Source organism: Aureococcus anophagefferens (assembly GCF_000186865.1).
Source record: "Aureococcus anophagefferens unplaced genomic scaffold AURANscaffold_13, whole genome shotgun sequence".
Classification (NCBI taxonomy): domain Eukaryota; class Pelagophyceae; order Pelagomonadales; family Pelagomonadaceae; genus Aureococcus; species Aureococcus anophagefferens.
In genome coordinates, this window is record NW_008705573.1 from 367,593 (window position 1) to 391,119 (window position 23,527).

At 71.0% G+C, this 23,527-nt stretch overlaps 4 protein-coding genes across 4 annotated transcripts; 3 read left to right on the top strand and 1 right to left on the bottom strand.

The window, feature by feature from the left end:
* Window positions 1-9,185: 9,185 nt before the first annotated feature.
* Window positions 9,186-10,460, top strand: AURANDRAFT_28181 (hypothetical protein; the record flags this gene model as incomplete). The annotated part of the gene is made up of 1 exon (XM_009039928.1): window positions 9,186-10,460. A coding segment is annotated over one exon (1,275 nt), but the record flags the coding sequence as incomplete, so codon positions are not given.
* Window positions 10,461-10,919: 459 nt separating this feature from the next.
* On the top strand, window positions 10,920-11,369 carry AURANDRAFT_7429 (hypothetical protein; the record flags this gene model as incomplete). The annotated part of the gene is made up of 1 exon (XM_009039929.1): window positions 10,920-11,369. A coding segment is annotated over one exon (450 nt), but the record flags the coding sequence as incomplete, so codon positions are not given.
* Window positions 11,370-17,442: 6,073 nt separating this feature from the next.
* On the bottom strand, window positions 17,443-18,321 carry AURANDRAFT_28381 (hypothetical protein; the record flags this gene model as incomplete). Its single annotated transcript, XM_009040115.1, has 1 exon — window positions 17,443-18,321. The coding sequence occupies one exon, from the start codon at window positions 18,319-18,321 to the stop codon at window positions 17,443-17,445; it is 879 nt and encodes a 292-aa protein (XP_009038363.1).
* A 284-nt stretch (window positions 18,322-18,605) lies between these two features.
* Window positions 18,606-23,003, top strand: AURANDRAFT_65118 (hypothetical protein; the record flags this gene model as incomplete). Its single annotated transcript, XM_009039930.1, has 5 exons — window positions 18,606-19,259; window positions 19,471-19,871; window positions 20,021-20,348; window positions 20,510-21,177; window positions 21,338-23,003. 5 exons carry the CDS (start codon window positions 18,606-18,608, stop codon window positions 23,001-23,003), a joined length of 3,717 nt encoding a protein of 1,238 aa, XP_009038178.1.
* Window positions 23,004-23,527: the final 524 nt, after the last annotated feature.

Consider the following 23,527-nt stretch of genomic DNA (forward strand, 5'->3'; position numbering starts at 1 on the left):
TCGTCGAGGTGAAGAAGCACCCGGAGGCGACGCTGTTCCTCTACGAGACCAAGTTCCAGCAGCCCGTCGGCGAGCGCTGGAAGCCCAAGCGGCTGCCCTGGTGGACGCGGCGGAAGCTCCGGAGCAGCGCGACGCCGCCTCCCGAGCCGCCGCCGATGACGACGCTGCCCCGCGGCGTCGTCAACCAGGTGCTCCTCCAGGAGTACGGCAAGCGCGGCGACGTGCGGTCCATGCTGCGGGTCTGCAAGGGCGAGGGCAAGGCGGACCCCCTGCTCTGGACGCAGCTGCTCCGCCACGCGGCGGCGGAGGTGCCCGAGCCGCCGCCGAACCCGAAGCCGGCGACGTGGGGCAACCCGGAGCCGCCCGCGCCGCCGCTGCCGGAGCACCAGGACGCCCACGACGCCCACGTGGACAAGTGCGACGAGCTCGGCGAGATCCTCCGCGTGATCCACGACGAGAAGGCGCTGCCGCCGCTGCGGGTCATCTCGACGGTCGCGGAGAACGAGCACGCGCCGCTCTGCGTGGAACTCAAATCTTCAACCCGACTTCAATGTGCGCGTATTTGAACGTTTCGACGCAAGCCCTTCGGCTCTGCTTCGAGAAACCGACGAGAGCAATCGATTCGTCCAAAAATCAGCCGAATCGACTTCAATTTGACCGAGCTCGAGAATTTCAAAGTTTGGTCGGGACGTCCCAAACCGGCGGTTGATTTCCACACAGGTGCCGCTGAGCGCGGTCAAGCCCTACGTCATGACCATCGTCGAGAAGAACTGGAACGACACGCGGCGCGAGCGCGACGCGGCGACGCTGCTGAAGCACGAGAACGAAAAAATGAAGCAGCAGATCCACGATCTAAAGTGCGCGCAGGTCCGGCTCCTGCCGGGCCGCGGCGGGCCCGAGGACCGCATCGCCAACAGCAAGGTCGGCACGGCCGAGGCCGCCATGCTCGACGTGCTGCTCTACGAGGCGAAGGAGCAGGAGGACGCGGCCCTCGGCGCCGACGGCGTCGGCGACGAGTCGAAGACGGACGAGCAGCGCAAGTGGGAGTCGATCAAGAAGTCCATGGAGGTCGTCGACCACGAGCAGTTCTTCAAGGACCTCGAGGACGAGGAGACGGGCGGCTTCGACTGCATCGCGCGCTACCTCGGCAAGGGCATCATGCAGCCCGCGCTCGACGGCACGCTCGAGCAGCGCCAGAAGGCGGGCCTGCCGGAGATGGAGAAGATCGACTACGACGACCTGCCCTGCCTGCCCAGGCCCAAGAACCCGGAGTACAAGGTCCGCCAGAACCTCGCGAACCCGAACACGCGGAACTACTAACGCTGAACTGGTTGACACGACCGCCTGGTTTACACGGCCGCCGCGGCGGGCTCCGTGACCGCGTCGGACGGCGTCATCTCGTAGACGTAGAGGAAGAGCTCCTGGGACGAGCTCTGGCCGTTGTAGACCCAGGTGTCGTGGAGCTTCGCCGTCAGCCCGTGGGCCTTGAGAACGGCCTTGACCTTGACCATCCAGTCCTTCTCGAGGTGCTCGCGGACTTTGGCGAGCTCGCCCTGGACGCCGCAGCAGCCCATCTCCGGGATCGCCTTGTCGATCTCGGCGTCCACCGCGTCGAAGACCGGCCCTAACTCCTTATACGCTGCCTTCCACTCGTCGCTCGTCGGCGGGGAGGGAGCGCAGAGGCCGCCGTCGGGGAAGACGTAGGGCCGGCTGCAGCCGCAGGTGCCGCTCCCGTCGAGCTTCAGCGCGCCGATGCAGTCGCCGCCCGCGTCGTCGGGTTTCGAGGGTTGCAGGCCCATGGTCGGCGCACACGCTCCCGTCGAGGCGTCCAGCGGCGCGGCTTCGAGCGGGAAATTGGAGGAATGCATGCAGCTGCAGGCGTTTTTCACTTCAAGGTGATGTTCAACCTGCGCCGCTGTCGACATGGGGCAGCCCTATTAGCATAGGAGCCCCGTGCTCCTTGCTCCGCCATGCCGGGCTCCTTCGCTCCGACGATCACGGTCGTCCCGAGCCTCGCGCCGACGCCGCGGCCGAACCCCTTCAACAGCGCCAGCAGCGAGTGGAGCGAGATCTGGACGACGTGCCAGCTCAACGTCTTCGTCTTCTGCGTCCTCGTCGCCATCTTCTGGCACCAGCGCCTGCGGGACGACGTCTTCCAGCCGCGGGCGAAGTACCGGCCGGAGCGCGTGCCGCCCGAGTGCGCCGCGGGCCTGCGGGCGCTCTGGCGCGTCTTCCGCATGGACGACGCGCGGCTCCAGAGGCACGTGGGCCTCGACGCCTTCGTCCTCATCCGCTTCCTGCGGCTCTGGAAGCGCCTGGCCTTCGCCATGTCGGCCTTCAGCGCCATGGTGCTCGTGCCCGTCTACATGGCCGAGGACGGCACGCGCGGCCAGGCGGGCTTCGACAAGTTCACGATGGGTAACTTAAAGTACGGCTCGCCGCGGCTCTGGGCGCCCTTCACCTTCACCTGGCTCCTCGCGCTCTTCGCGGCGCACCTCCTGGAGAACGAGGGCAAGCTCTACACGCGGCTCCGGCACCGCTTCCTCACGCGGGGCGACGACGACGACGGCCCGCAGCCGCGGTGCTCCGTCGTCGTCGAGCGCGCGCCCGCGCGGAACTCACATCTTCGACACGAGCGCTTCTGCCGTGCTTCGAGAACTCGACGAGAGCCATCGATGCGTCCAAAAATCAGCCGAATCAATTTGACCGAGCTCGAGAGTTCGGAAGTTCGGCGGGGACCCCCCGAACCAGCGGTTGATGTCCACACAGGCACGTGCCCGCGAAGCTGCGGTCCGACGCGGCGCTGAAGCGCTACTTTTCCCACCTCATGGGCGACGACGCCGTGCACTCCGCGGTCGTCTACCTCGACTGCCGGGGTCTGGAGAAGACGCTCGAGGAGCGCGACCGCGCGGCGCTCGCGCTCGAGACGCTCGAGAACCGGCAGAAGCGGGGCTGGCGCTGCCGGAGCCGCGTCTACGCGCGGCCCTGGACCTGGTCGCCCGAGGCGCGGTCCCTCGGCGGCGACCGCTGCGGCCCGTGGACGCGCGTCGACGCGCTCGAGTACCAGGCGATGCGCCTCAACCGCCTCAACGCGAAGCTCGCGGCGGGCCAGAAGCGCGGCGCCTTCGCCTGCGCGTCCAAGCTCGCGGCGTCGCCGCTGAAGCCGCCCGCGAGCCGCGCGTCGAGCGCGGACGGCGCCGCGCCCGCGAACCCTTTACGGCGCGAGCCCGGCGGCGACGACATGAACTTCGCCCAGAAGCTCCAGGCGGGCCTCGAGGACGGCCTCCAGGTCGCCACGGACCTCGTGCAGACCCACGTCGACGCCGCCCTCGACGGCGCCGAGGAGGGCTTCCGCGACGCGGGCCGGGCCGCGAACAACCTGGCGCGGCGCGCCGTCGAGACGCTCGCGCTCGAGGACGCCTTCTCCAAGGCCTACGCGCGGTCGTCGACGGGCGTCGTCACCTTCGCCTCGCCCGGCGCGGCCTCCGTCGCCTCCCAGCTCCAGCTCGGCAACTACCGCGGCTGCCGCGCGGTGCGGGGCGTCGCGCCCCGCGCGGAAATCGACCGGCGAGCTGGGGCCAAACTTCAGAACTCTCCAGCTCGGTCAAATCGAAGTCGATTCGGCTGACTTTTGGACGAATCGATTGCTCTCGGCGAGTTCTCGAAGCACGGCAGAAGAGCTTCTGTCGAACCGGTCAAATACATTGAAGCCGGCATTTGATTTCCACGCAGGTCGCGCCGACGACGGGCGACGTCGAGTGGCGCAACGTCGGCAACCGGGCCGCGTCCGTCGTGTCGCGCACCTGGGTCGCCGACGGCCTGCTCTGCTGGCTCGCCGTGCTCTGGACGCCCCTGATCGCCTTTCTGCAGACGCTCGCGAACATCGAGGAGCTCGCGAACAAGACGCGGGACGGCCGCTGGCTGTTTCCCTGGCTGCGGCCCTTCGCGCGCAAGGACCGCTACGAGACGGCGCGGTATTTGATCCAGGGCTACCTGCCCGTGCTCCTCGTGCTGGTCTTGCTGCTGCTGATCCCCATCGCCATCGAGCAGCTCGCGCGCCACTACGTCGGCTTTAAGACGAAGTCCGCGATCCAGGCCTACGTGCTCCAGCGCCATTTCTGTTTTCAGCTGCTGACCATCTTCGTGACCGTGCTGTCCGGGTCGGCGCTGACGATCATCAACGAGATCGTCCGGCGGCCCGCGTGGGTGTTGAACTTTTTGGGCACGAATTTGCCCGCGCTCGGGTCCTACTTCCTCCAGCTGCTCATCGTCAAGAGCTTGTTGTCCACGGCCTTGGAGCTGTCCAAGCCGCACCAGATTTTTCTGGACGTGTCGCGGGTGAACGCGCTCATCAACCGGTCGAACGAGCGGCGCGGCGAGCCGCCGGGCTACACGGAGTTCAAGTACGGCCACGTCGTCCCCCAGATTTTGATGGTCGTGCTCGTGGCGTCGATCTACGCCGCCATCGCGCCCCTGCTGCTCCCCTTCGCCTGGCTCTTCTTTTTTCTGGCGGAGCTTTTCTATTCCCGGAACTTTCTGCTGGTCTACGTGCGGCGCTACGAGTCGGGCGGCGACTTTCTCGTCCCCCACCTGCTCTTCTTCACCATGCTTTCCTTGGTCGTCGGCCAGGTGACGATGATCGGCTACATCTCCATCATGGTCGGCACGAAGCAGCTCCCGGTGCTCCAGCCGCTCCTCGTGCCGCTGCCGTTCCTCACGTACTGGCACTACCGGCGGCTCATGAAGCGCTACGTGGAGCCGTCCAAGTTTTTGACGTTGGAGGCCGCGGCCGACGGCACGCTCTTCGACGACCTGTCCGAGGACCTCGACGAGAACTACTACAAGCAGAAGGTGCTCACGGTGCCCGCGGCGCACCCCGTCGCGCGCTGCTCGGTCCGCGCGGGCGTCGCGCTGTCGCCGGACCGCCGCTCCAGGGACCGGCCGTCGACGGACATCGAGCTCGGGCGGCCCTCGCAGGCGCCGTCGACGACGCCGAAGAAGCCCGCGAGGAAGCCGCACGGCGCGTCCCTCGGGAAGAAGGGGTCCCGGCCCTGGAGCCGCCGCTTCCTCAAGCGGGAGCGCCGGGTCTAGCGGAACGTGTCCGTAACGGCGCGTTCGATCCTGCGCCGCGCGGCGGCCGACGCGTCGGGCGGAGCGTCGGACGCGCCGAAGGTCCGCGCGTCGCCGCGGCGGAAGGCGCAGCTCCGGAGGACGAGGCGATCCGCGTCGGCGACGGGGACGGCGACCGCCTCCTTCTTGAACGCGGCCGCGACGTCGGCGAGCGGCCGGCGCTCGCCGGCGACCTCGACGACGAGGCCGATCATGGAGAGAATCTGGCGGTAGAGGAACGACGCGCCGGCGACGTCCACGACGCAGTAGCTCGCCGACGAGAGCTTCGTGGCGAAGCGGTCGACGCAGCGAACGGCCCGCGGGTCGCCGGCTGAGACGCGCGCGTCCGTGAAGTTGTGGTAGCTCTTCGGCTTGCACGCGGGGCAGGACACGTCGCGGAGCGCGGGCCGCAGCCGCGCGTGGACGCCGCGGCGCGCCTCGGCGAGCGACGCCGGCAGGGGCATGAGCGGGACGTGGGCGCCCGGCAGCGTCGCGCCGTCGAGCGCCGCCCGCAGGCGCCGCGCGGCCGCGGCGTCCGCGAGGGAGACCGTCGCGCCCTCGTCCCCGAACGCGACGTCGGCGTCCGGCGCGGCCGCGGCGACGAGGCGTCGGAGCGCGCCGCCGCTGCCCGCGGGCAGGCCCCCGACCCAGACCTCGCGGTCCTCGTCCGCGGCGGCCGCGAGCGCGCGCTCGCGGGGCGTGTACATCGACGCGTAGTCCAAAAAGTAGGCGTAGTCGCGGCGGAAGCACTCGCGGCGCAGGTCGACGGCCGCGTCGACGGCGTAGCAGCGGACGGCCGCGACGCCGACCGCCGCCGCGTTGATCGCGGCGAGCAGAGCCGCCTCGTCGACGGCTTCGACGGCGGGCGGCGCGCCCGCCGCGAAGCGTAGCGTGGACGTCAAAAAACACACGTTCCCGTAGGCGTGCACGCCCCGGTCCGTGCGCGACGCGCGGCTCGACACGGCGACGTCGCAGGCCTCGGCGCCGTGCCGCGCGACGCTCGCGACCCGCACGGCCTCCGCGAGGCGGCCCTCGGCCGTCGGGAAGCGTCGCTCGCTCGCCGCGCCGTTCCACTGGGACCCGTGGAAGCCGCGGCCGTCGTAGGCGTAGACCACGACGAAGCGCTCGACGCGCTCGGGCGCGGCGCCGCCGCAGCCCGTCAGCTTCAGGTGGCGGAACACGGCGCTGCGCGACGCGAAGCGCTCGCCGCAGCCGTGGCACACCGTGCGCGCATCGCCGGCGTTCGCAGCGGTCGCAGTGATTTCGTCGGCAGCGGTCGCGCCCGCAGCGGTCGCAGCGGTCGCGTCGGCATCCCTTGCGACCGCTGTGCTCGCAGCGGTCGCGCTTGCGGATGCGAGACCGCTCATGCTCTCCGCGTCAACATTGTATCGCACTGCAACATGCTTCTTGCTCATCCAAGCGAGGGCCGGGGCAGCCTCTGGTGACGAGTAGAGGTGTCACTCTAATTCCCCGTCGTCCGGCGCCGTCGCCGACGGGGGGCGGCCCCATGCGGCGGGCCGCGCTGCTGGGCGTCGCCCTGGGCGCCCCCGCCTCGCTCGCGACGCGGTCGACGAGCAAGCGCACCTTCGCGTCGCCGGACGGCCTCGCGGACCTCGACTGGTGGACGGAGTACTTTGGCGTCGAGGACACGGCGGACCCGCGGGACGCCGGCGGCCTGGGCGACTACGTGTGCCTGACGCGCTACACGGCCTACGCGCTGCCGGACTTTTACGGCGTCCACTTCCCGCAGTCGTCCGTGACGGCGACGGGAGCGACGAACCTCACGGAGTGGCGCGCGCGCAAGGCCGCGTCGCTCGGCGGGCGCCTGGGCAGCTACGGCGCCTTCATGACGGGGGCGACGGGCCTCTGGGTGCCGTCCCTCGACTCGCACGTCGCGGCCTTCGAGCGCGACGGCGTCGACTTCCTGCAGCGGAGCTTCGAGGACGGCGGCGCGACCATCTACGTCGCGACGGTCGCGTCGCCGGGGGCCTTCGCCGTCTTCGAGGTCATGAGCGACGACTGCGAGTCCTGCGCGAGCGGGAAATGGCCGGCCTACGGCGCCGACGAGCAGCCCGCGCTCCACTCGCTCGACGGCTATTCCGCGGCCGCGCTCCGCGCGCGCTACGCGACCGCCGCGTCGGCGGCCTACGCGTCCTCCGCCGGCGGCCTGCCCGCGGCCATGGTCGTCCAGCTCCGCGTCGCCGTCGCGGACGTCGACGGCGCCTACGCGTACGCGAAGCGCATGTTCCCGACGCTGGAGCTCGCGAACGGCACGGAATCGTTCTCCGCGCGGCTCCCGACGGCGTCCTACGACCTGAGCCAGTCCGCCTCCGGCGACGACGTCGCCCTGATCTTCGCGCGGCGTGCGGCCTCCGGCGCGGCGACCTTCGACGCCTACGAGGCCTACGTCGAGGCGCTCCACGCGGCGAACCTGGAAACGGGCGACGACCGCGCCGCGGGCGGCGGCATGGACCGCTACGTCGACGACCACATCCGCGTCAGCGACGACGCCGTCGCCCTCGACGCCTGGGCGACGGCCCACGTCGAGCACGGCCTGCGCTACCACGCGTACAACTGGACGCGGTCGTCAGGGCAGGAAAAGGGTGATTCAAGATCGCTTCAACACGAGTGTTCCGCGCGCGATCGTTCCGGAAAAAATATCCACGCGTCGAGAGCGCTCCGAGAGATGATCGCTCGTCCAAAAATCAGCCGAAACGAGTGGAAACCGACCGAGATATGAGCCTCCAAAGTTGGGAATTTCGCACTCTTTTCCTGCCCAGGCGGTCGTGCCCGGGCGCCGACCTGTCGTTCCCGGGCGGTTTCATGATCTACTCCGCGGGCGTCGGCGCGCAGAGCCTGGAGCTGGGCACGTCCGCCGTCGACGGCTCGGTCTACGGCGCCGACGACCTCTATTCCCTCGACCCCTGCGCGGCGTCGTACGAGTGCCGCGTGTTGGACGACGACGACGACGACTTCAACATGGCGCCCTTCGCGGTCTTCCTCTCGGAGCAGCTGAACCTGACGCAGACGTCGGCGCTCGCGCTCGGCGTCTACTTCGTCGCCTCCGTCTCCGCCGTGTCCGTCGTCATCGTCGCGTCGACGCGCATCAAGCGGAACCACTACTTCAAGGTCCGCGGCATCTCGCGCGACTACCACCGAATCAAGGAGGTCGTCGAGATCTGAGGCCGCCGCCTCCTGTGTGCTCGCCCCCGCCCCGCCGCCGTCGCTATCACCTTTCGTGAAATCCTGGGGGGCCGCGGGGCGTCGGGCGGCGACGTCCGACGGCGCCTGCGCCGGGGCGCCGGCGCGACGAGGGTGCCGGCGTCCTCGAGCTTGAGCTCGTCGGAGCTCGTCGTGTGCATCTGCGCGGTCGAGAGCGCCGCGCGCGTCCCGCAGGACCCGCAGCGCACGACCCTTTGGCCGCGACGATGCCGAAGAAGCCCGTGGATGGCCTCTACAGCAAGCTCCACCTGCGCGTGACGGCGCGCACGCAGCTCGGGCAGACGGTCTTCGTCACGGGGTCGTCGTCGGGCGACCGGGCGCTCGAGGGGCGGGGCGAGGCGCTGGAGATGGTGACGTCGCCGGGCGAGTGGCCCGTCTGGCGCACGAAGAAGCCCGTCATCGTCGCGCGCGGCGTGCCCCACTGCTACGAGTACCAGCTGCGGTCCGGCGACGACGTCGACGGCGAGTCGAGCCTCGCGGACGCCGCGGGCCGCGTCGTCACGCCCGACGTCGCGGAGCTCGAGCTGAACGACGTCTTCGGCACCTTCGAGCGCTTCGGCCCCGGCGACCGCACGTCCTCCTTCGCGTCGTCGCGCTACGACTCGCGGGGCGAGCTCGCGGGCCGATCGCGCCTCCACATCGTCTGCTACCACCTGCCCGTGCGCGTCTGGAAGGACGACGAGGGCCAGTGGCGCGCGGGCTGGGGCGATTCCTTGATCGCCCGGTCGCCGGGCGAGGGGCAATCCGTCGCGGACGCCGTCGAGACGTGGTGGCTCGGGACCGTCCACGGCGGTCTGAACCGGCGGAAGCTCACGTTCGCGGACGAGACGGCGATCCGGCGCGTCCTCGAGCCCATGCACTGCATCCCCATCTTCTCCGTCCACAGCAAGGACGCCTACCTCAACTACTGCAAGAAAGTCCTGTGGCCGTCGTTCCACAACGTCACGGTTTTAGACCAGTCGTGCGCGTGCTGGCAGGACCCGTCGAACCCCTCGAGGACCTGGGACCAGGAGGCCGACGGCGCGGGCTGGGACGCCTACGAGGCGCTGAACCTGGACTTCCGGGACGCGCTCCTCGAGCGGCTCGACGAGGGCGACACGGTCTGGGTCCACGACTACCACCTCATGCTGCTCCCGTCGCTCCTCGCGTCGTCGGCCATGTTCAAGCAGGACGCCTTCACGAAGCGCAAGGCGCGCATCGTCTTCTTCCTCCACATCCCCTTCCCGACGTCCCAATTGTTCTGCTCCATCGCGCACGGGTCGCGGCTGCTCACCGGTTTGGTCGGCGCGGACGTCGTCGGCTTCCACGCCTTCGACCACGCGCGCCACTTCCTCAACGCCTGCAAGCGCCTCATGGGCATGCCCCACAAGTCCGTGCAGGGCGGCGTCACGGGCGTCGAGTACGAGGGGCGCACGGTCATGGTCGTCGTGCGCCACGTCTCCGTCGAGCCGGGCAAGATCCTCCGCGCGCTCGGGGGCGACGCGACGCTGCGGGAGATCGAGGCGCTGGACCTCACGTTGCAGCCGCTCATGGCGAAGAAGCCCAAGGTCGTGCTCGCGGGCGTCGATAGTTGCCAGCGGCTGTCCGGCGTCGCGCTCAAGCTCCTCGCCTTCGAGCGGTTCCTCAGCGAGTACCCGCAGTGGCGCGGCCGCGTCGTGCTCGTCCAGTACGCGCTGTTGGACGGCACGCGCGTCGAGGACGAGGCGCGGACGTCGGGCGAGTTGCGGAAGCTCGCGGCGCGGATCAACGGCCAGTGCGCGGGCGCGGTCGAGTACCGCGAGATGCCGTCGTCGCGGCTGACGCTGCCCGTGCGGTTGGCGCTGTGGAACCGGGCCGACGCGCTCATCGGCACGGCGATCCGCGAGGGCCACAACCTCGCGCCCTTCGAGTACGCCTTGGTCCGCGAGAAGAACCCGGGCGTCACGTTGGCGTCGGAGTTCTCGGCGACGGCGTCGCTCATGAGCGGCGCGCTGACGATCAACCCCTTCGACCCGCCGTCCGTGGCGGCGGCCCTCGACGCGGCGCTCTCCATGTCCGCGCAGGAGCGGCGCGACCGCCTCGATCGGGATTTGCCGTACGTGAAGTCGCGGCCCTCGGGCCAGTGGACGAAGGAGATCCTCCACGACATGAACGTGGTGCACCAGCAGAAGCGCGTTTATGGGGACGGCGGCGAGGATCTGGTGGCGCCCCTGGACCACGGCGCGCTCAAGTCGGCCTACGCGAAGGCGAAGCGGCGCCTCCTGCTCCTCGACTTCGGCGGCACCTTGGTGCCCAAGGGCGACTACATCACCAAGGTCCTCAAGACGCAGCAGATCGGCGTGACGACGCTGGATCTGCTGGACGAGCGCGCGGCGAAGGCCCTCGAGGCCCTGTCCAACGACCCGAGGACGACGGTCTACGTCGTCTCGGGCGCGACGATGCACGCGCTCCACGCGCTCCTCGGCTGCTACCCGAAGCTCGGCCTCGCGGCGGCGAACGGGTTGTGCACGACGAAGCCGTCGCTCAAGACCTACGAGACGACGCGCCGCTGCGGCGTCGCCGACTACGGCACGGACTGGGACGCCGTGAAGGCCGCGGCGCTGCCGATCCTCCGCCGCCACGCGGCCCGGACGAACGGGTCGTCCGTGCTGAGCCGCGACCCGGGCGTCGCCTGGTCCTACTACCGCGCGGACCCGGAGTGGGGGCGCATCCAGGCCGTCCAGCTCATCGGCGACCTCGAGGCCGTGCTCAAGCCCTACGACGTCTCGGTCGTGCACCTGGACGGCATGATCGAGGTCGTGCCGGGCCGCATGCACAAGGGCAACGTCGTCAAGCACATCCTCAACACGCTCGACGAGCCGCCGGACTTCCTCTTCGCCTGCGGCGACTCGAAGACGGACGAGAAGATGTTCTCCTCCGTCTACTCGCACCTCGCGGACGCGCCGACGGCCGAGCACAACCAGGCCTACACGGTCACGGTCGGCAAGAAGGCGTCCAAGGCCCTCTTCTACCTCAACGACCACGCCCACGTCATCGACGCCCTCGCCAAGCTCGCGAGCGCGTGCGAGCCGGCGTCCTAGGGCGCGCGCGGCGCGTTAGAGGCGGCATTAGAGGAGTACAGAGTGTGCTTACTACTAGTGCCAGGAGCCGGTGTAATTCAATAAGCCGAGGAGGTCATGTTTCGAGTCAAACATCCGTTCCGGAGACCCATCGTTGTACATTGCATTGCGGCTCGTGAAGCGCATCTCGAGCCCACCGGCACGGTAGACACATCTCCCGTTCTTTTTCGTGTTCTCCGTCCAGACAGCCGCCTTGCAGATGAGCCGCTCACGATCGGAAAAGCGGGCTTCCTCGTGCACCCCGATTTCGTACGGAAAGTCATAATTGTAGTCCTCGTCACAGTCCGGCCAGTCTTCAGTTGGCGAAGCTTCGACGGAGCCTCGAAACAGCGAGAGAAACTTCCCGTCTTCACGGACCAAGGTGACTCGAGCGTCTCCGACGTCTTGAGTCTGCGCGCAGAATTCATCGAACTCCTTGCGGTCGCGCCCTGCTGAATAAGCTTCGGGGTCGCCGGTTTTGAACTCTCGTGCCGACTCGATGACGATGGCGGTGGTGTCCTGAAATTTGAATTCGAGGATAAACGTAGCATAGTCCTCGTGATGATCGTTGCAATCCGGGAACCCGTCGTAGTCATGCACGCGCTCGAGGATTCGCGTGCCGTTCTTCAGTCGAACGTCGACGATGCATTCGAAGTTGTATTCAGGCGCCTTGCCGTGCGCTTCCGGATCCGCAGAGATGATTCGAAGCACCTCCAGGCCAGGCAAGGGCGCCGCCGCCTGGATGCGCCGCAACACCGCCGGCGACGACAAGACAGGACCGGTGGCGCCGAGGCGGGCGACGACGGACAGGACCGGTGGCGAGGCGAGGCGCGCGAGGTGTTCCTTCGAGGTCGCGGCGAGGGCACCAAATGAGCATGTCTCGAGCAGTGTTGCGAACGCCGGAAATTGGGTATCAAGCGCGGTGCTGATGGAGCGGTCCGTGGCACGCTTTTGCAGATGGCGCCGCATTTTTTTGCGAAGTTGGCCCGGCCTAGCCCGTTTCTCCTTCTTCTTCACCATATTTCTTTGGTCGCGGCGTCGGGGGCGCCGCGGCGCTGTCGATGCGAGGGCGGCCAAGTCTCGCCACAAGCAATCGATGTCCTGTGGATCGGCGATCGCCGCACTATCGCGTTTAGGCCTACCTCCACGCCCCCGCGAACTCGAGGAGGGCGTAGAAGTTGTCGAGGGCGTGGATCTGCTTCGTGCGCCAGGGGTCGTTGTAGGCGAAGGGCATGAAGTCGGACGTGTCCTGGGCCCAGCGGAAGCGGAGCTCGATGCCCCTCGCGCGGTAGACGTTCGCGTCGTCGTCCTCCTTGAGGCAGTCCGTCGTCAGGATGGCCGCGTTGGACAGGATGCGCTCGTCGTCCTGCTTGAACTCGTGGAGCGGGATCTCCCAGGGCCGGTCGAAGTCGTAGTCGTCGTTCTCCCAGTAGTGGACGTCGGGCACCATGCAGACCTTGCCCCGGAAGATCGTCAGGAACGAGCCGTCGTGGCGCACGAGGCTCACGCGCGCGACGCCGACGTCGTTGGTGTCGGAGAGGAACCGGCCGAACTCCTCGTGGCCGGCGTCGCTGTCGAAGCCGCCGTCCCCGACGAACGAGCCGTCGTCGCCGTAGTCGCGGAGCGCCTCGAGGACGACGGGCTCCGGGTCGCCGCCGACGACGGTCGTGTCCGCGCCCGGCGCCGAGGCGTCGTCCTCGTCGTCGCTCGACGGCTCCGCGTCCCCGAAGTCGAGCCGCGCCGCGAGCTCGCCCTCGTCGCTGCACCCGAGGTCCCGGAGCCGGCCGCGCGAGAGCACGCGCGCGCCGTGCGCGAGCCGCAGTTCGACGACGCACCGGGGCGCGTCCTCGAGCCACTGGGTGCCGACATCCTGCGTCTCGTCCGCGACGAAGCGCATGACCTCGACGCCCGGCCACTCGGCGTCGTCGACGCGCTCGCGCACGCCGGGCTCGTCGAGCACGGGCATCTGCTTCGCGAGCGCGGCCAGCACGGGCGCCTTCGCGAGCGCGTCGATGCGCTCCTTCGACGTCGCCGCGAGTGCGGCGCTGCCGTCCAGCTCCAGGTACGCCGCCAGCAGCGGCAGCTGGATGTCCAGCGCCGTGGAGATCGCCAGGTTCGACGCGCGCCGGCGCAGGTGCTTCGCGAGGCGCCGCCGCACGGCGCGCGTCGCCGTCGCTTCCGCGGACGACGACTTGCGCTTTGGTGGCATGGCTTCTGAACGTCGGCCGCCGATGTGCTCGGGTTGCGCTCTCCGGCCGGCTTCACATGGCTCCTTGAACTTCAAGGTGACGGGGCACCCCGAAACAACCACGCTTCCGATGCCGCTTCAACGTGACCAAGTTACCCTCCCCAGCTCCTCGCCCACGACGCGGTCCAGCTCCCGCCTCTCGAAGAGCTTGTCGGCGCCGTGCGCATCCGAGTCGACGGCGACGACGCGGACCGCGGCGCCGAGCTTCGCCGCGACGCGCTCCGCCACGTAGCAGTCGTCGACGTTGCGCCCGCCGACGTAGATGGACACGGCGCCCGCCGGACGCGCGTCGAAGGCGTCGAAGACGCCGTCCTGGCGCTGGCGGCCGTGCTTCATGGGCGAGAACGCGAGGACCCGGTCGGCGCGGCGCGCGAACCGGAGCGCGCCGAACGCGCCCCGCGAGCTCCCGACGAGGGACACGGCCTCGTACTCGCCGCGGAGCTTGGCGAGGAACGCGTCGAACGCCGGCTTGCGCGCCTCGAAGGAGGTGAAGTCCACGTCGAGCACGGAGAGCACGTCGGCGCCGACGCCGGAGCGGTGCAAGACGCCGGCCCACTGGCCGAGGCTGTCCCGCGCCGCGCCGCCGCCGACGGCGAAGGCGACGACGACGTGGGCGGCGCCGCGGGCGAGGAGCACGTTCGAATGCGGGCAGTCCGGCCGGCGCGAGACGACGCGCGTCGCCTCGAAGTCGACGGCGCCGAGCGACGCCTCGTCGGCCCAGACGACGCGGCCGCGGGCGGCCGGCGGCGCGGCCCAGGGGTTCCCGAAGAGGCGGAGCTCGTCGTAGCGGTTCGCGGCGAAGCTTCGCGGGAACTCGGCGAGCCGGTTGTCGCTCGCGTCCAGCGTGGCCAGCGACGGCACGCGCGCGTCGCCCGGGAGCTCGACGAGCTCGTTGTGGTCCACGAGGAGCTCCCGGAGCGCGGGGCAGCGGCCCAGGGCCAGCGCCGCGATGCGGTTGACCTGGAGCCGGAGCACGCGGAGGCGCGGCGCGTCGCCGACGTCCGCGCGGGAAATCCGGTTGTACTCGGCCGTGACCGTGTCGACGCGCGGCGGGAGCGTCGGCAGCGACGGCAGCCGGTTGTGCTGGAGCGCGAGGCGCACGACCGCGGGTCCGAGCGCCGGCGCGGCCTCGATGACGTTGTTGTCGAGGCGCACGTCCTGCAGCAGCGCGAGCGCCGCGAGGCTCGGGACGCGCGCGAGCCGGTTGAAATTCAGCGCGAGGAGCCGCAGCCGCGTCAGCGCCGCGATGGACGCCGGGAGCCCGCGGAGCCGGCTTCGGCCGGCCCAGAGGCTCTCGAGTTTCTCCAGCGGCGACAGGTCCTCGGGAAGCGCGTCGATCGGCGCCGAGACCCAGAGGCTGCCCACGGCGTCCGCCGCGTCGGAAGCGACGAGCGCCTGAATCTGCTTCACGTTCCGAAGCTTCACGTTCCGCGGCCGCGGCGCCCGGGCCGCGGCGGCGCCGAGCAGGTCGCCGAGGACGGAGCCGGCCTTCGCGGGCGACGCCGCGAGGCGCGCCTCCACGGCCTTCCTCATCGCGCCCGTGAGCTTGACCAGTTCGACGTGGGGCGGCGCCGGCGCCGACGCCAGCAGCTCCGCCAGCAGCCCCGACTGCCACTCGGCGAGGCGCGACGCGAGGAAAAAAGGGCCGTCCTGCGACCGGCGGAGGCGCAGGTCGTAGGCGCCGTCGCGCAGCACCCTCTGCGCGCTCAGGTAGACGGCGAGGTGACTTCGCTGCTCCGGCGGGAAGCGGGACAGGTCCAGCGTCTCGGCGACCGCGCGCGCGTACGCCGGCAGGTCGTCGAAGGTTCGCACCGCGCCGTCGAACTCCGCGAACCACGCGTTCACGAAGCGGGAGCCCGGCGGCGCCGCGAAGCACCACGACTCGACGACCTTGGGCTGGCCGGGCGCGGCCCAGCCGTCCATGTGGTAGCCGGCGAAGCCGTCGCCGAGCATCGCGTCGAGCGGCTTCAAGACGACGATCGACGCGTCGAGCCAGACGCCTCCGTAGCGCGACACGAGGTAGAGCCGCAGCCAGTCGCTCTGCTTCGCGGCGGTCAGCACCTCGAAGCTCGGCGGCAGGTCCGCGCGGCGCACGACGGAGCCGAGCGTCGCCGCCGTGACGGCGCGCACGCTCCAGTCCTCGTGCAAGGCCTGCATGCGTCGCACGCATGCTTGCACGAGGGTTGGGATGGATCGGCCGTCGGCCCAGTACGTCCAGATGATGTTCGGCGTAGCAGCTTCGGCCGCCATGCGCAGCTCCGATCATCCCATCCTTATCCGATGCTGAAGCAACAGGGTGACGGCAACGTCGGCCGGGCAGCCTCGACGTCCGAAGGGCGGCGATTTTGAACGGCATTGCGATGACGGCGTCGCCGGCGGCGCCCGACGAGGATGCGATCCTGCGGCAAGTGCTCGCGGCGTCGAAGCAGCAGCACGAGCTCGAGCGCAACGCCGACGACGACGCCATGGCGCGCGCGATCTCCAATTCGCTCCTGGACCAGTCCCTCGACCAGCAGCGCGTCGTGGGCCCGGCCGTCGGCGGCGCGGCGCCCATGCTGCACCGGCGCCCGCCGCCGCGCCCGGACGACGGGCCCATCATCATCTTGAAGCGCGCGAAGCGGCTGCCCGCCGCGCCCGCGCCGCCGTCGACGCCGTCGACGCCGCCGCGGCTCGAGCGGGACGGCCCGACGCTGACGACGCCGCCGGGCCTCGCGTCGCTCGCGGCGAAGAAGCGCGTCGGCCGGGCGCCGGACGCCTGGGCGCCGGCGCCGGCCGCGCCGCGCGAGCCGCCGCGGCAGTTCGTGGCCCTCCGCGGCGACTTTGACGACTCCGTCTGGCGGCCGCGGCCGCGCGACCTGCGCGACGCCCCGGCGGCGAAGCCGCGCGACGAGCCGCCGCGCGCCGTCACGCCCGTCGACGACGCGGCGGCCGAGCCCGCGCGGCCCGACGACGACGACGGCGCGGCGGCGCCGGCGCGCGCGGCGGCGCGGGACGTCGCCGCGGCGCCGGACGTCGCCGCGCGTCGCCGGCGGCCCGGCGTCTTCCTCCTGCTCGCCGCCGCGGCGCTCGCGGCCGCGGTCGCCGTCGCGCGACGCCGCGCGCCGACGCCGCCGACGCCGCGGCGGCCCGTCGCGGTCGAGCCCGCCGTCGCCGACGCGAACTCGAGCGAGCCCGCGGCGCCCGCGCTGCTCCCGACGGCGTCGCACGACGCGCTCCGCGCCGCGCGCGCCGAGGCCCGCGGCGCGCGCGCGCCGCCGACGGCCGCGCCGCGGTCCCTCGACGGCGCGCCGCCGCGGCCCGAGGCGCCGACGCCGGCCCCGTCCGACGCTCTGGGCCTGGGCACCGCCGCGGACGCCGCGTTCCTGCGGCCGCGGGCCTGCGCGCCCGAGGAGCCCGCGGCGACGGCCCTCGAGTGGAGCCTGAGCGAGTGGCTCGCGCGCGCGGCCGCGGGCAGCGACGTCGTCGTCGACGTCTGGGTCGGCGAGAAGCTCTACGTGCACCGGACCATCGCCATCCCGCCGACGGTCGGCGGCGCCGTCGAGCCCGTGACCCTCAAGCTGAACTTCGGCAAGATCCCGGACGGCGAGCACGCGCTGACGATCGCCCTCACGAGCGCGCCGGTCCTCCCGCGCTTCGCGCGCCAGCTCCAGCGGACGAAGATCCTCGTGCGCCAGGCGTCGCCCGCGGCCGGGCCGGACTACGCGCCCACGGTGGTGACGGGGTAAGTGTGTGAGTGTCGTTGTGGGCTCGCGGGCCTAGCGCGCGCGGATTCGCCCCTCTCAGACTCTAGAACTTGAAGACCATGTCCGCCGTGAAGCCGAGGTCCTTGAGGATGCCCGAGAGCTCGCCCTGCTTGGGCGGCTTGCCCTTCTCGAAGAGCTTGGGCCCGGAGACGGCCGTGTACATGGGCGGCGGCCCGCAGACCATGATCATCGTGCCCTCGCCCGGCGGCGGCAGCCACGTCGCGAGCATCGCGTCCGTCGCGTAGCCCGTGAGGCCGCTCCAGCTCGGCGAGATGGGCGCGTCGACGCAGTAGTGCACGTGGAAGCGGCCGCAGGACCTCTCCGCGAGGCCGTCGAGGTGCTCGCGGAGGAAGATCTCGTCCTCGTTGCGGTTGCAGAAGAGGAGGTTGATCTGCGTCACGTCGTCCTCGAGGGAGAGCAGCTCCTCGACGACCTGCAGGCACGGCGTCAAACCGCTACCGCCGGCGACCATGCCCACGCGCTTCCACTTGTTGGCCTCGACCTTGATCTTCGTGAAGCAGCCCTTGACCTTGAGCTCGTCGCCGGGGTTCCGCGAGCAGATGTGCGACGACACGTTGCCCTCGTCGTAGTCCTTGACGACCAGCTGCATGTAGCCCGTCACGTCGTCGCGCGTCACGGGCGTGTACGGCCGCGCGACGACGCCGGACCCGTCGCGCTTCGGGCCCTCGACCATAAGCATGCCCGCGACGGTCATGCCGAGCGTGTCCGTCGGCGTCGGCAACGCGACGGTGACCTTGTGCACGTTCGGGCTCAGCTTCACGTTGCGCTTGACCTTGAGCGCCGTGAACTCCTTTTTTGAGAGAGCGCCGTCGCAATTCGACGACGCGCCGACGCCGGTCGCCGAGACGGTCAGGGCGACGCCGGCGAGGCTCGCGCCGCGGCGCAGCGAGGCGGCGAACATGGTCCCTCGAGGCGGACGGTGAGCGCTCACGAGGCTTTGCGATCGGCGAGTCTTGTGGCGCGAGCTGCACCACTCTGCACCTTCGGCTTGGGTGCACTCGAGCTCAACACGAGCGGCAGCCCGGCCGGCGACGAGAGCCGAACTCGACATGGGCTGCCACCGCTGAGCCGCCTCCGTCATCTCCGCGCGACGCAGTTCACGGTGCTCGGCGTCGCCTGCACGCTCGCCACCGTGGCCATCAACGTCCTCGCCTGGAGCCACCGCCACCACCGCCGGAAAGCGCCATGGCCTGCCGCGTCTGGCTCGCGGACCCGGCGGAGTTCGAGGCCCAGCCCGCGGGCTTCGGCAAGCGCCCGGGTCCGCCGACGGGCGAGGAGCGCGACCTCGCCGCGAGCGCCGCCGCGCTGTGGAACGCGCTGGCGAGCGACGCGGCGCCGCGCTACGCCGACGACCCCGAGGCGCTGGGCCGGCTGACGGCGCGCGTGCTCGGCGAGGACGGCCTCCTGCGCCTCGACGGCGCCGCGTGCTGCGCCGCGCTCCGCGAGGACGCGCGCGAGGGCGTCGTCCGCTGGCGCCACTGCGCGGCCGCCGCGGCCGCCGCGGCCGCCGCGGAATCGGAGCGCGACGTGCGCCGCCTCGTGGACGACGGCCTCGTCGGGAGCCTCGTGCGCGTGCTCACGGAGTGCGAGGTGCCGCCGGAGCCCTACGGCGGCGGCCACCTCCTGCGCATCTTCGCGTGCGAGGCCCTCGCGCGCGTCGTGGCCAAGTCCGACGCCTTCTCCGGCGACGCGGCGGTCATTTCGGAGCGCCAGCTCGACGCCGTGCTCGCCCTCTTCGAGAACCTGCACTGCGTCGACGGCGGGGACCAGTCGACGGCCGCGTGCCGCGCCTTCGCGCGCGCCGCGTTCCCGGAGCTCGACGCGCCCGTGACGTCCGTCGTCTGCCGCTGCGTGGAAATCGACCGCTGGTTTGGGTGGTCCTGACCAAACTTCAGGATTCTCTAGCTCGATCAAATCGAAGTCGATTCGGCTGATTTTTGGATAAATCGATTGCTCTCGTCGAGTTCTCGAAGCACAGCCGAAGCGCGTGCGTCGAAACTGTCGCATATGCGCACATTGAAGTCGGGTTGAAGATTTGAATTCCACACAGGTCTGCCGCCTCGGCCGCACGCTGCTCGGCCGGGGCCGCGCGGCGCTCGCGGGCCGCCACCTGGGCCAGATGAGCTGGGCCGCCCAGGCGCTCCTCGACGGCGCGCCGCGCGACCCCGACGCCGACGCCGAGGACGCCGCGGAGCGGCGGCGGACGATCTGGGTGCCCGACGCGGCGGCGATCCTCGACCTGCTCGCGCGCGGCGGCCACGCGGCCTGGTTCCTCGACGCGGAGCGGCTGCTCGAGGAGGCGCCGCGGAGCCTCATCGGGCGCCTCGCGCCCTTCGCGGCGCCCGTCGCGACGACGCGCGACGCGCAGACGGCCATCGACATCGCGCTCCAGCTCCGGGCCGCGCGGAACTCGAATCTGCAACCCGACTTCAATGTGGGCGTAATCGAACGGTGTGGACCAGACGCTTCGACCGTGCTTCGAGAACTCGACGAGAGCGATCGATTCGTCCAAAAATCAGCCAGAACGACTTCGATGTGACCGAGCGAGAGCATTTCAAAGTTTGGTCGGGACGTCCGACCGGCGGTTGATGTCCACGCAGGCTCCGCGACCAGAGCGGGTCGTCGTCGAAGCCGTCGAACTGGACGCGCTTCCAGGAGCTCGCGGCGGACTTCGCGAGCCGGAGCCGCGACAACGTCGCGGGCATCGAGCGCGGGTGCCTGGCGGGCCACGCGCGCGCGGCGCTCGTGCCCCTCGTCGTCGCGGCCGCGTCGAACCCGGGCAAGGTGCCCGACGGGGCCCTCTTCCGCGACGTCCTCGAGGCCATCGACGTCTTCGCCGTGGACCTGAGCGAGGGCCGCGCGCAGAGCGCCGAGGCCGTCGCCGCGCTGGCGCGGTCCAGGGCAGGAAAAGAGAGCGACATGCCCAACGTCAAAGGCTCCTATCTCGGCCGGTTTCCACTCGCTTCGGCTGATTTTTGGACGAGCGATCATCTCTCGGAACGCTCTCGAAGCATGGATGCTTTTTCCGGAACGCGCGCGCGCGGAACACTCACGTTGAAGCGACGTTGAATCTCTCTTTTCCCGCCCAGGCCCGGTCCGACGTCTACGCGCGGTCGGCCGCGCGCGCGCTGCTGCCGCGCGTCGCGGACCTCGTCTGCTGCGGCGCCGAGGAGGAGCCCCAGTTCCGCACGAAGGCCATGGAGTGCCTCGCCAAGGCGACGGCGGCCTGGGCGCGCGACGACGCCGCGCGCCCCCTCGCGGCCGCGTGCCTCCGCCGCGTGCGCCGGTCCCTCGGCGCGGAGAGCCCGGCGGCGGCGCGGGCCTGGAAGGTCGCCTTCGACGCGCTCCCGGGCGAGCTGGACGTCTACGAGCGCGACGTGGTCGCGCTGTCGCTCGCGGCCGACGTCCGCGCGGCGCGGCCCGACGACGAGCGCGCCGCGCGCGACGCGTGCCTGCGGCTCTGCCCCCAGTCCTACGAGGACCTGTTGACCCACCGGGCCGAGTTCCTCCCCATGGACAAGGTCGAGCGCATCGTCGAGGGCGGCGCGCTCGACGCGCTCGTCCGCGTCGTCGCGTCCGACGGCAAGGCGAAGAAACGCGCGACGCGGAACCGGCGCGCGGCCCTCGTCTGCGCGGCCCACGACGCGCTCGTGTGCATCCTGCTGGCGGCGCGCGAGGCCTACATCGAGCGGGGCCACGTCAACGAGCTCGTGCCCTGGCTCGACTCGGGGCGGGACAAGGGCGCGACGTTCCCGACGTCAAAGGCTCCGAGCTCGGTCGTTGTTCACTCGATTTGGCTGATTTTTGGACGAGCGATCATCTCTCGGAACGGTCTCGGAGCGTGGATGCGTTTCCGGAACGCGCGCGCGCGACACACTCACGTTGAAGCGACGTTGAATCACTCTGTTCCCGCCCAGGCTCGACAGCCGCGACGCGACCGTCGCGCTCCAGACCGTCGCGCTGCCGCTCTTCGACGGCGCGGAGCGGACGCCGCCGCCGCCCTTCGCGCCGGCGAGCGTCGGCCCGGCGGCGCGCATGGCCTGCGTCGCGCGGTCCCTCGTGCTGCTCGACTGCGTCTACGCGATTTCGAAGGCGCGCGACGCGGGCTGGCCCCGCGTCCACTTCGACCACGAGCTCGGCGTGACGGCCCAGAAGATCCTGGAGCTGCTGCCGACGCTCGTCGCCGGGGAGCGCGCGCCCCTGGGGCCCGCCTTCCACCTGCTCTTCGACCTGGGGCTCGGCGGGCACGTCGGGAGCACGGAGGACGAGGCCGCGTCGAAGAGCCTCGTGGACCTGCTGGCGTCCGCGCGGCCCATCGAGGACCTGGGCGTCGCCGAGGAGGACCGGGTCGAGGCGGCGCTGCGCAAATCGCAGCGGCCGCCGCCGCGCGACGTGCCCATTTTGTTGCGCCACGCGGCGACGGTCGCGCTGCTCATCTTCGCGGAGGGCCGCGGCGGCGAGAACGCGTGGCTCGCGGACATCTGCGCCCACGGCGGCGTGCCGCGGCTGCTCGACATCGTCCGCAAGGACTTTCTGCTGTCGCGCGAGGGCAACGCGGAGAACGCGCGGCGCGCGGCGATGCACCTGCTCCGCCTCGCGGCCAAGTCGGCGATCGCGCGGCCCGCGCTGCTGCGGGCGCTGGGCGACGTCGACGCGCGCTTCGTGACGACGAACGTCGACGAGGACGCGCTCCTCGAGCACCTGGACATCATCCAGGACGCGGCGGCGGCGCGCTACGCGGCGTACGAGCGGCGGCGGCGGAAGCTCGGCCGCGACGGCGACGGCGCGGTGTCGCCCGCGGCGACGGCGCGCGCGCAGGCCGACGCGGACGCGGCCGCGGCGTCGCTCCTCGCGGACTGCGCCGCCGAGGAGGAGGGGAAGGCGTCCAGGAAGGCGAGGCGGAAGAAGAAGAAGGCGCGAAAGCCCCCGGACGCGGCGATCGCGGCGCCGGCCGCGGCGCCGGCCGCGGGCGCGTCGGCGCCGCCGGGCGACCCGCCGGCGCCGCCGCCCGCCGCGGCGGCGACGCCCGAGGCGAGCGACGCGGGCCCCGACGCGGACGCGCCGGGCGCCGCCGCGGACGCGGCCGAGTGCTCGTCGCCCGACTCGTCGTCCGCGCCGGAGCGCTTCGACGGCGACGACGCGCTCGGCGCCGTGCTCCGCGCCGCGGGCCTCGGCAAGGACGACCGCACGCGGCGCATCCTCGACGCCGAGGGCGTCGACGCCGCGGGGTTCTTCCTCCTCCGGGACCGCGACGTCGCGGACCTCGGCGTGCGCAAGGGCGCGGCGCTGAAGATCCGCAAGCACGTCAACGACCGGCGCGCCGCGCGGAGCCGGGACCTCGACGACGACGCGCCCGACTTCCTCACCTGCCCGCTCTCCCTCGAGCTCTTCGTGGACCCCGTGCTGCTCCTCGTCGACGGCCAGACCTACGAGCGCAGCGACGTCGCGGCCTGGATCGACCAGCACGCGACGAGCCCCCTCACGCGCGAGCCCGCGAAGCAGGCGGACCTCGTCCCGAACCGCGCCGTCCTCGACGCCGCCGACGCGTTCCGCGACGGCTGGGGGCGGCTCGATGAAGGCTAAGTGAAGCATTATTGCACCAGTTTCGGGCTGCCGATGTTGCGCGGCTGAGGCTCTCCGCGGAGACAGAGCTTCGCGCGCGCCAAAGCGAACCAGCTTCGCGGGCGCCGCGCGACGATGGACATGTTCTACCACTTTTCGCTGCTGCCCTTCCTGCCCGCGGTTCCTGACACGATGGTCTGCACCTGCCAGTCCGAGGACGAGCCGACCAGCGCGACCGCGCCGACGCCGCCGCCGGCGCGACCCGGCTCCGGCTACGCATTCGACCCGGACGCGCCCACGGCAGCGGAAACCGCGTCGAATTCCTGGGTGTGAAGCCGCGGACGACGCGCGCGCGGCGTCGAGGGCGCGCTCCGCGGCCTCGCGCCGCGGCGCGGCGCCTCCGGCACGGGACGACGCCGCCGGGCGCGCGCGCGTGTTACGAGCGTGATTATAATTCGACCTCTTCGAACATGTGCTCCGAGCGTGATTCTAATTCGACCTCTTCGAACATGTGCTCCGAGCGTGATTATAGTTCGACCTCTTCG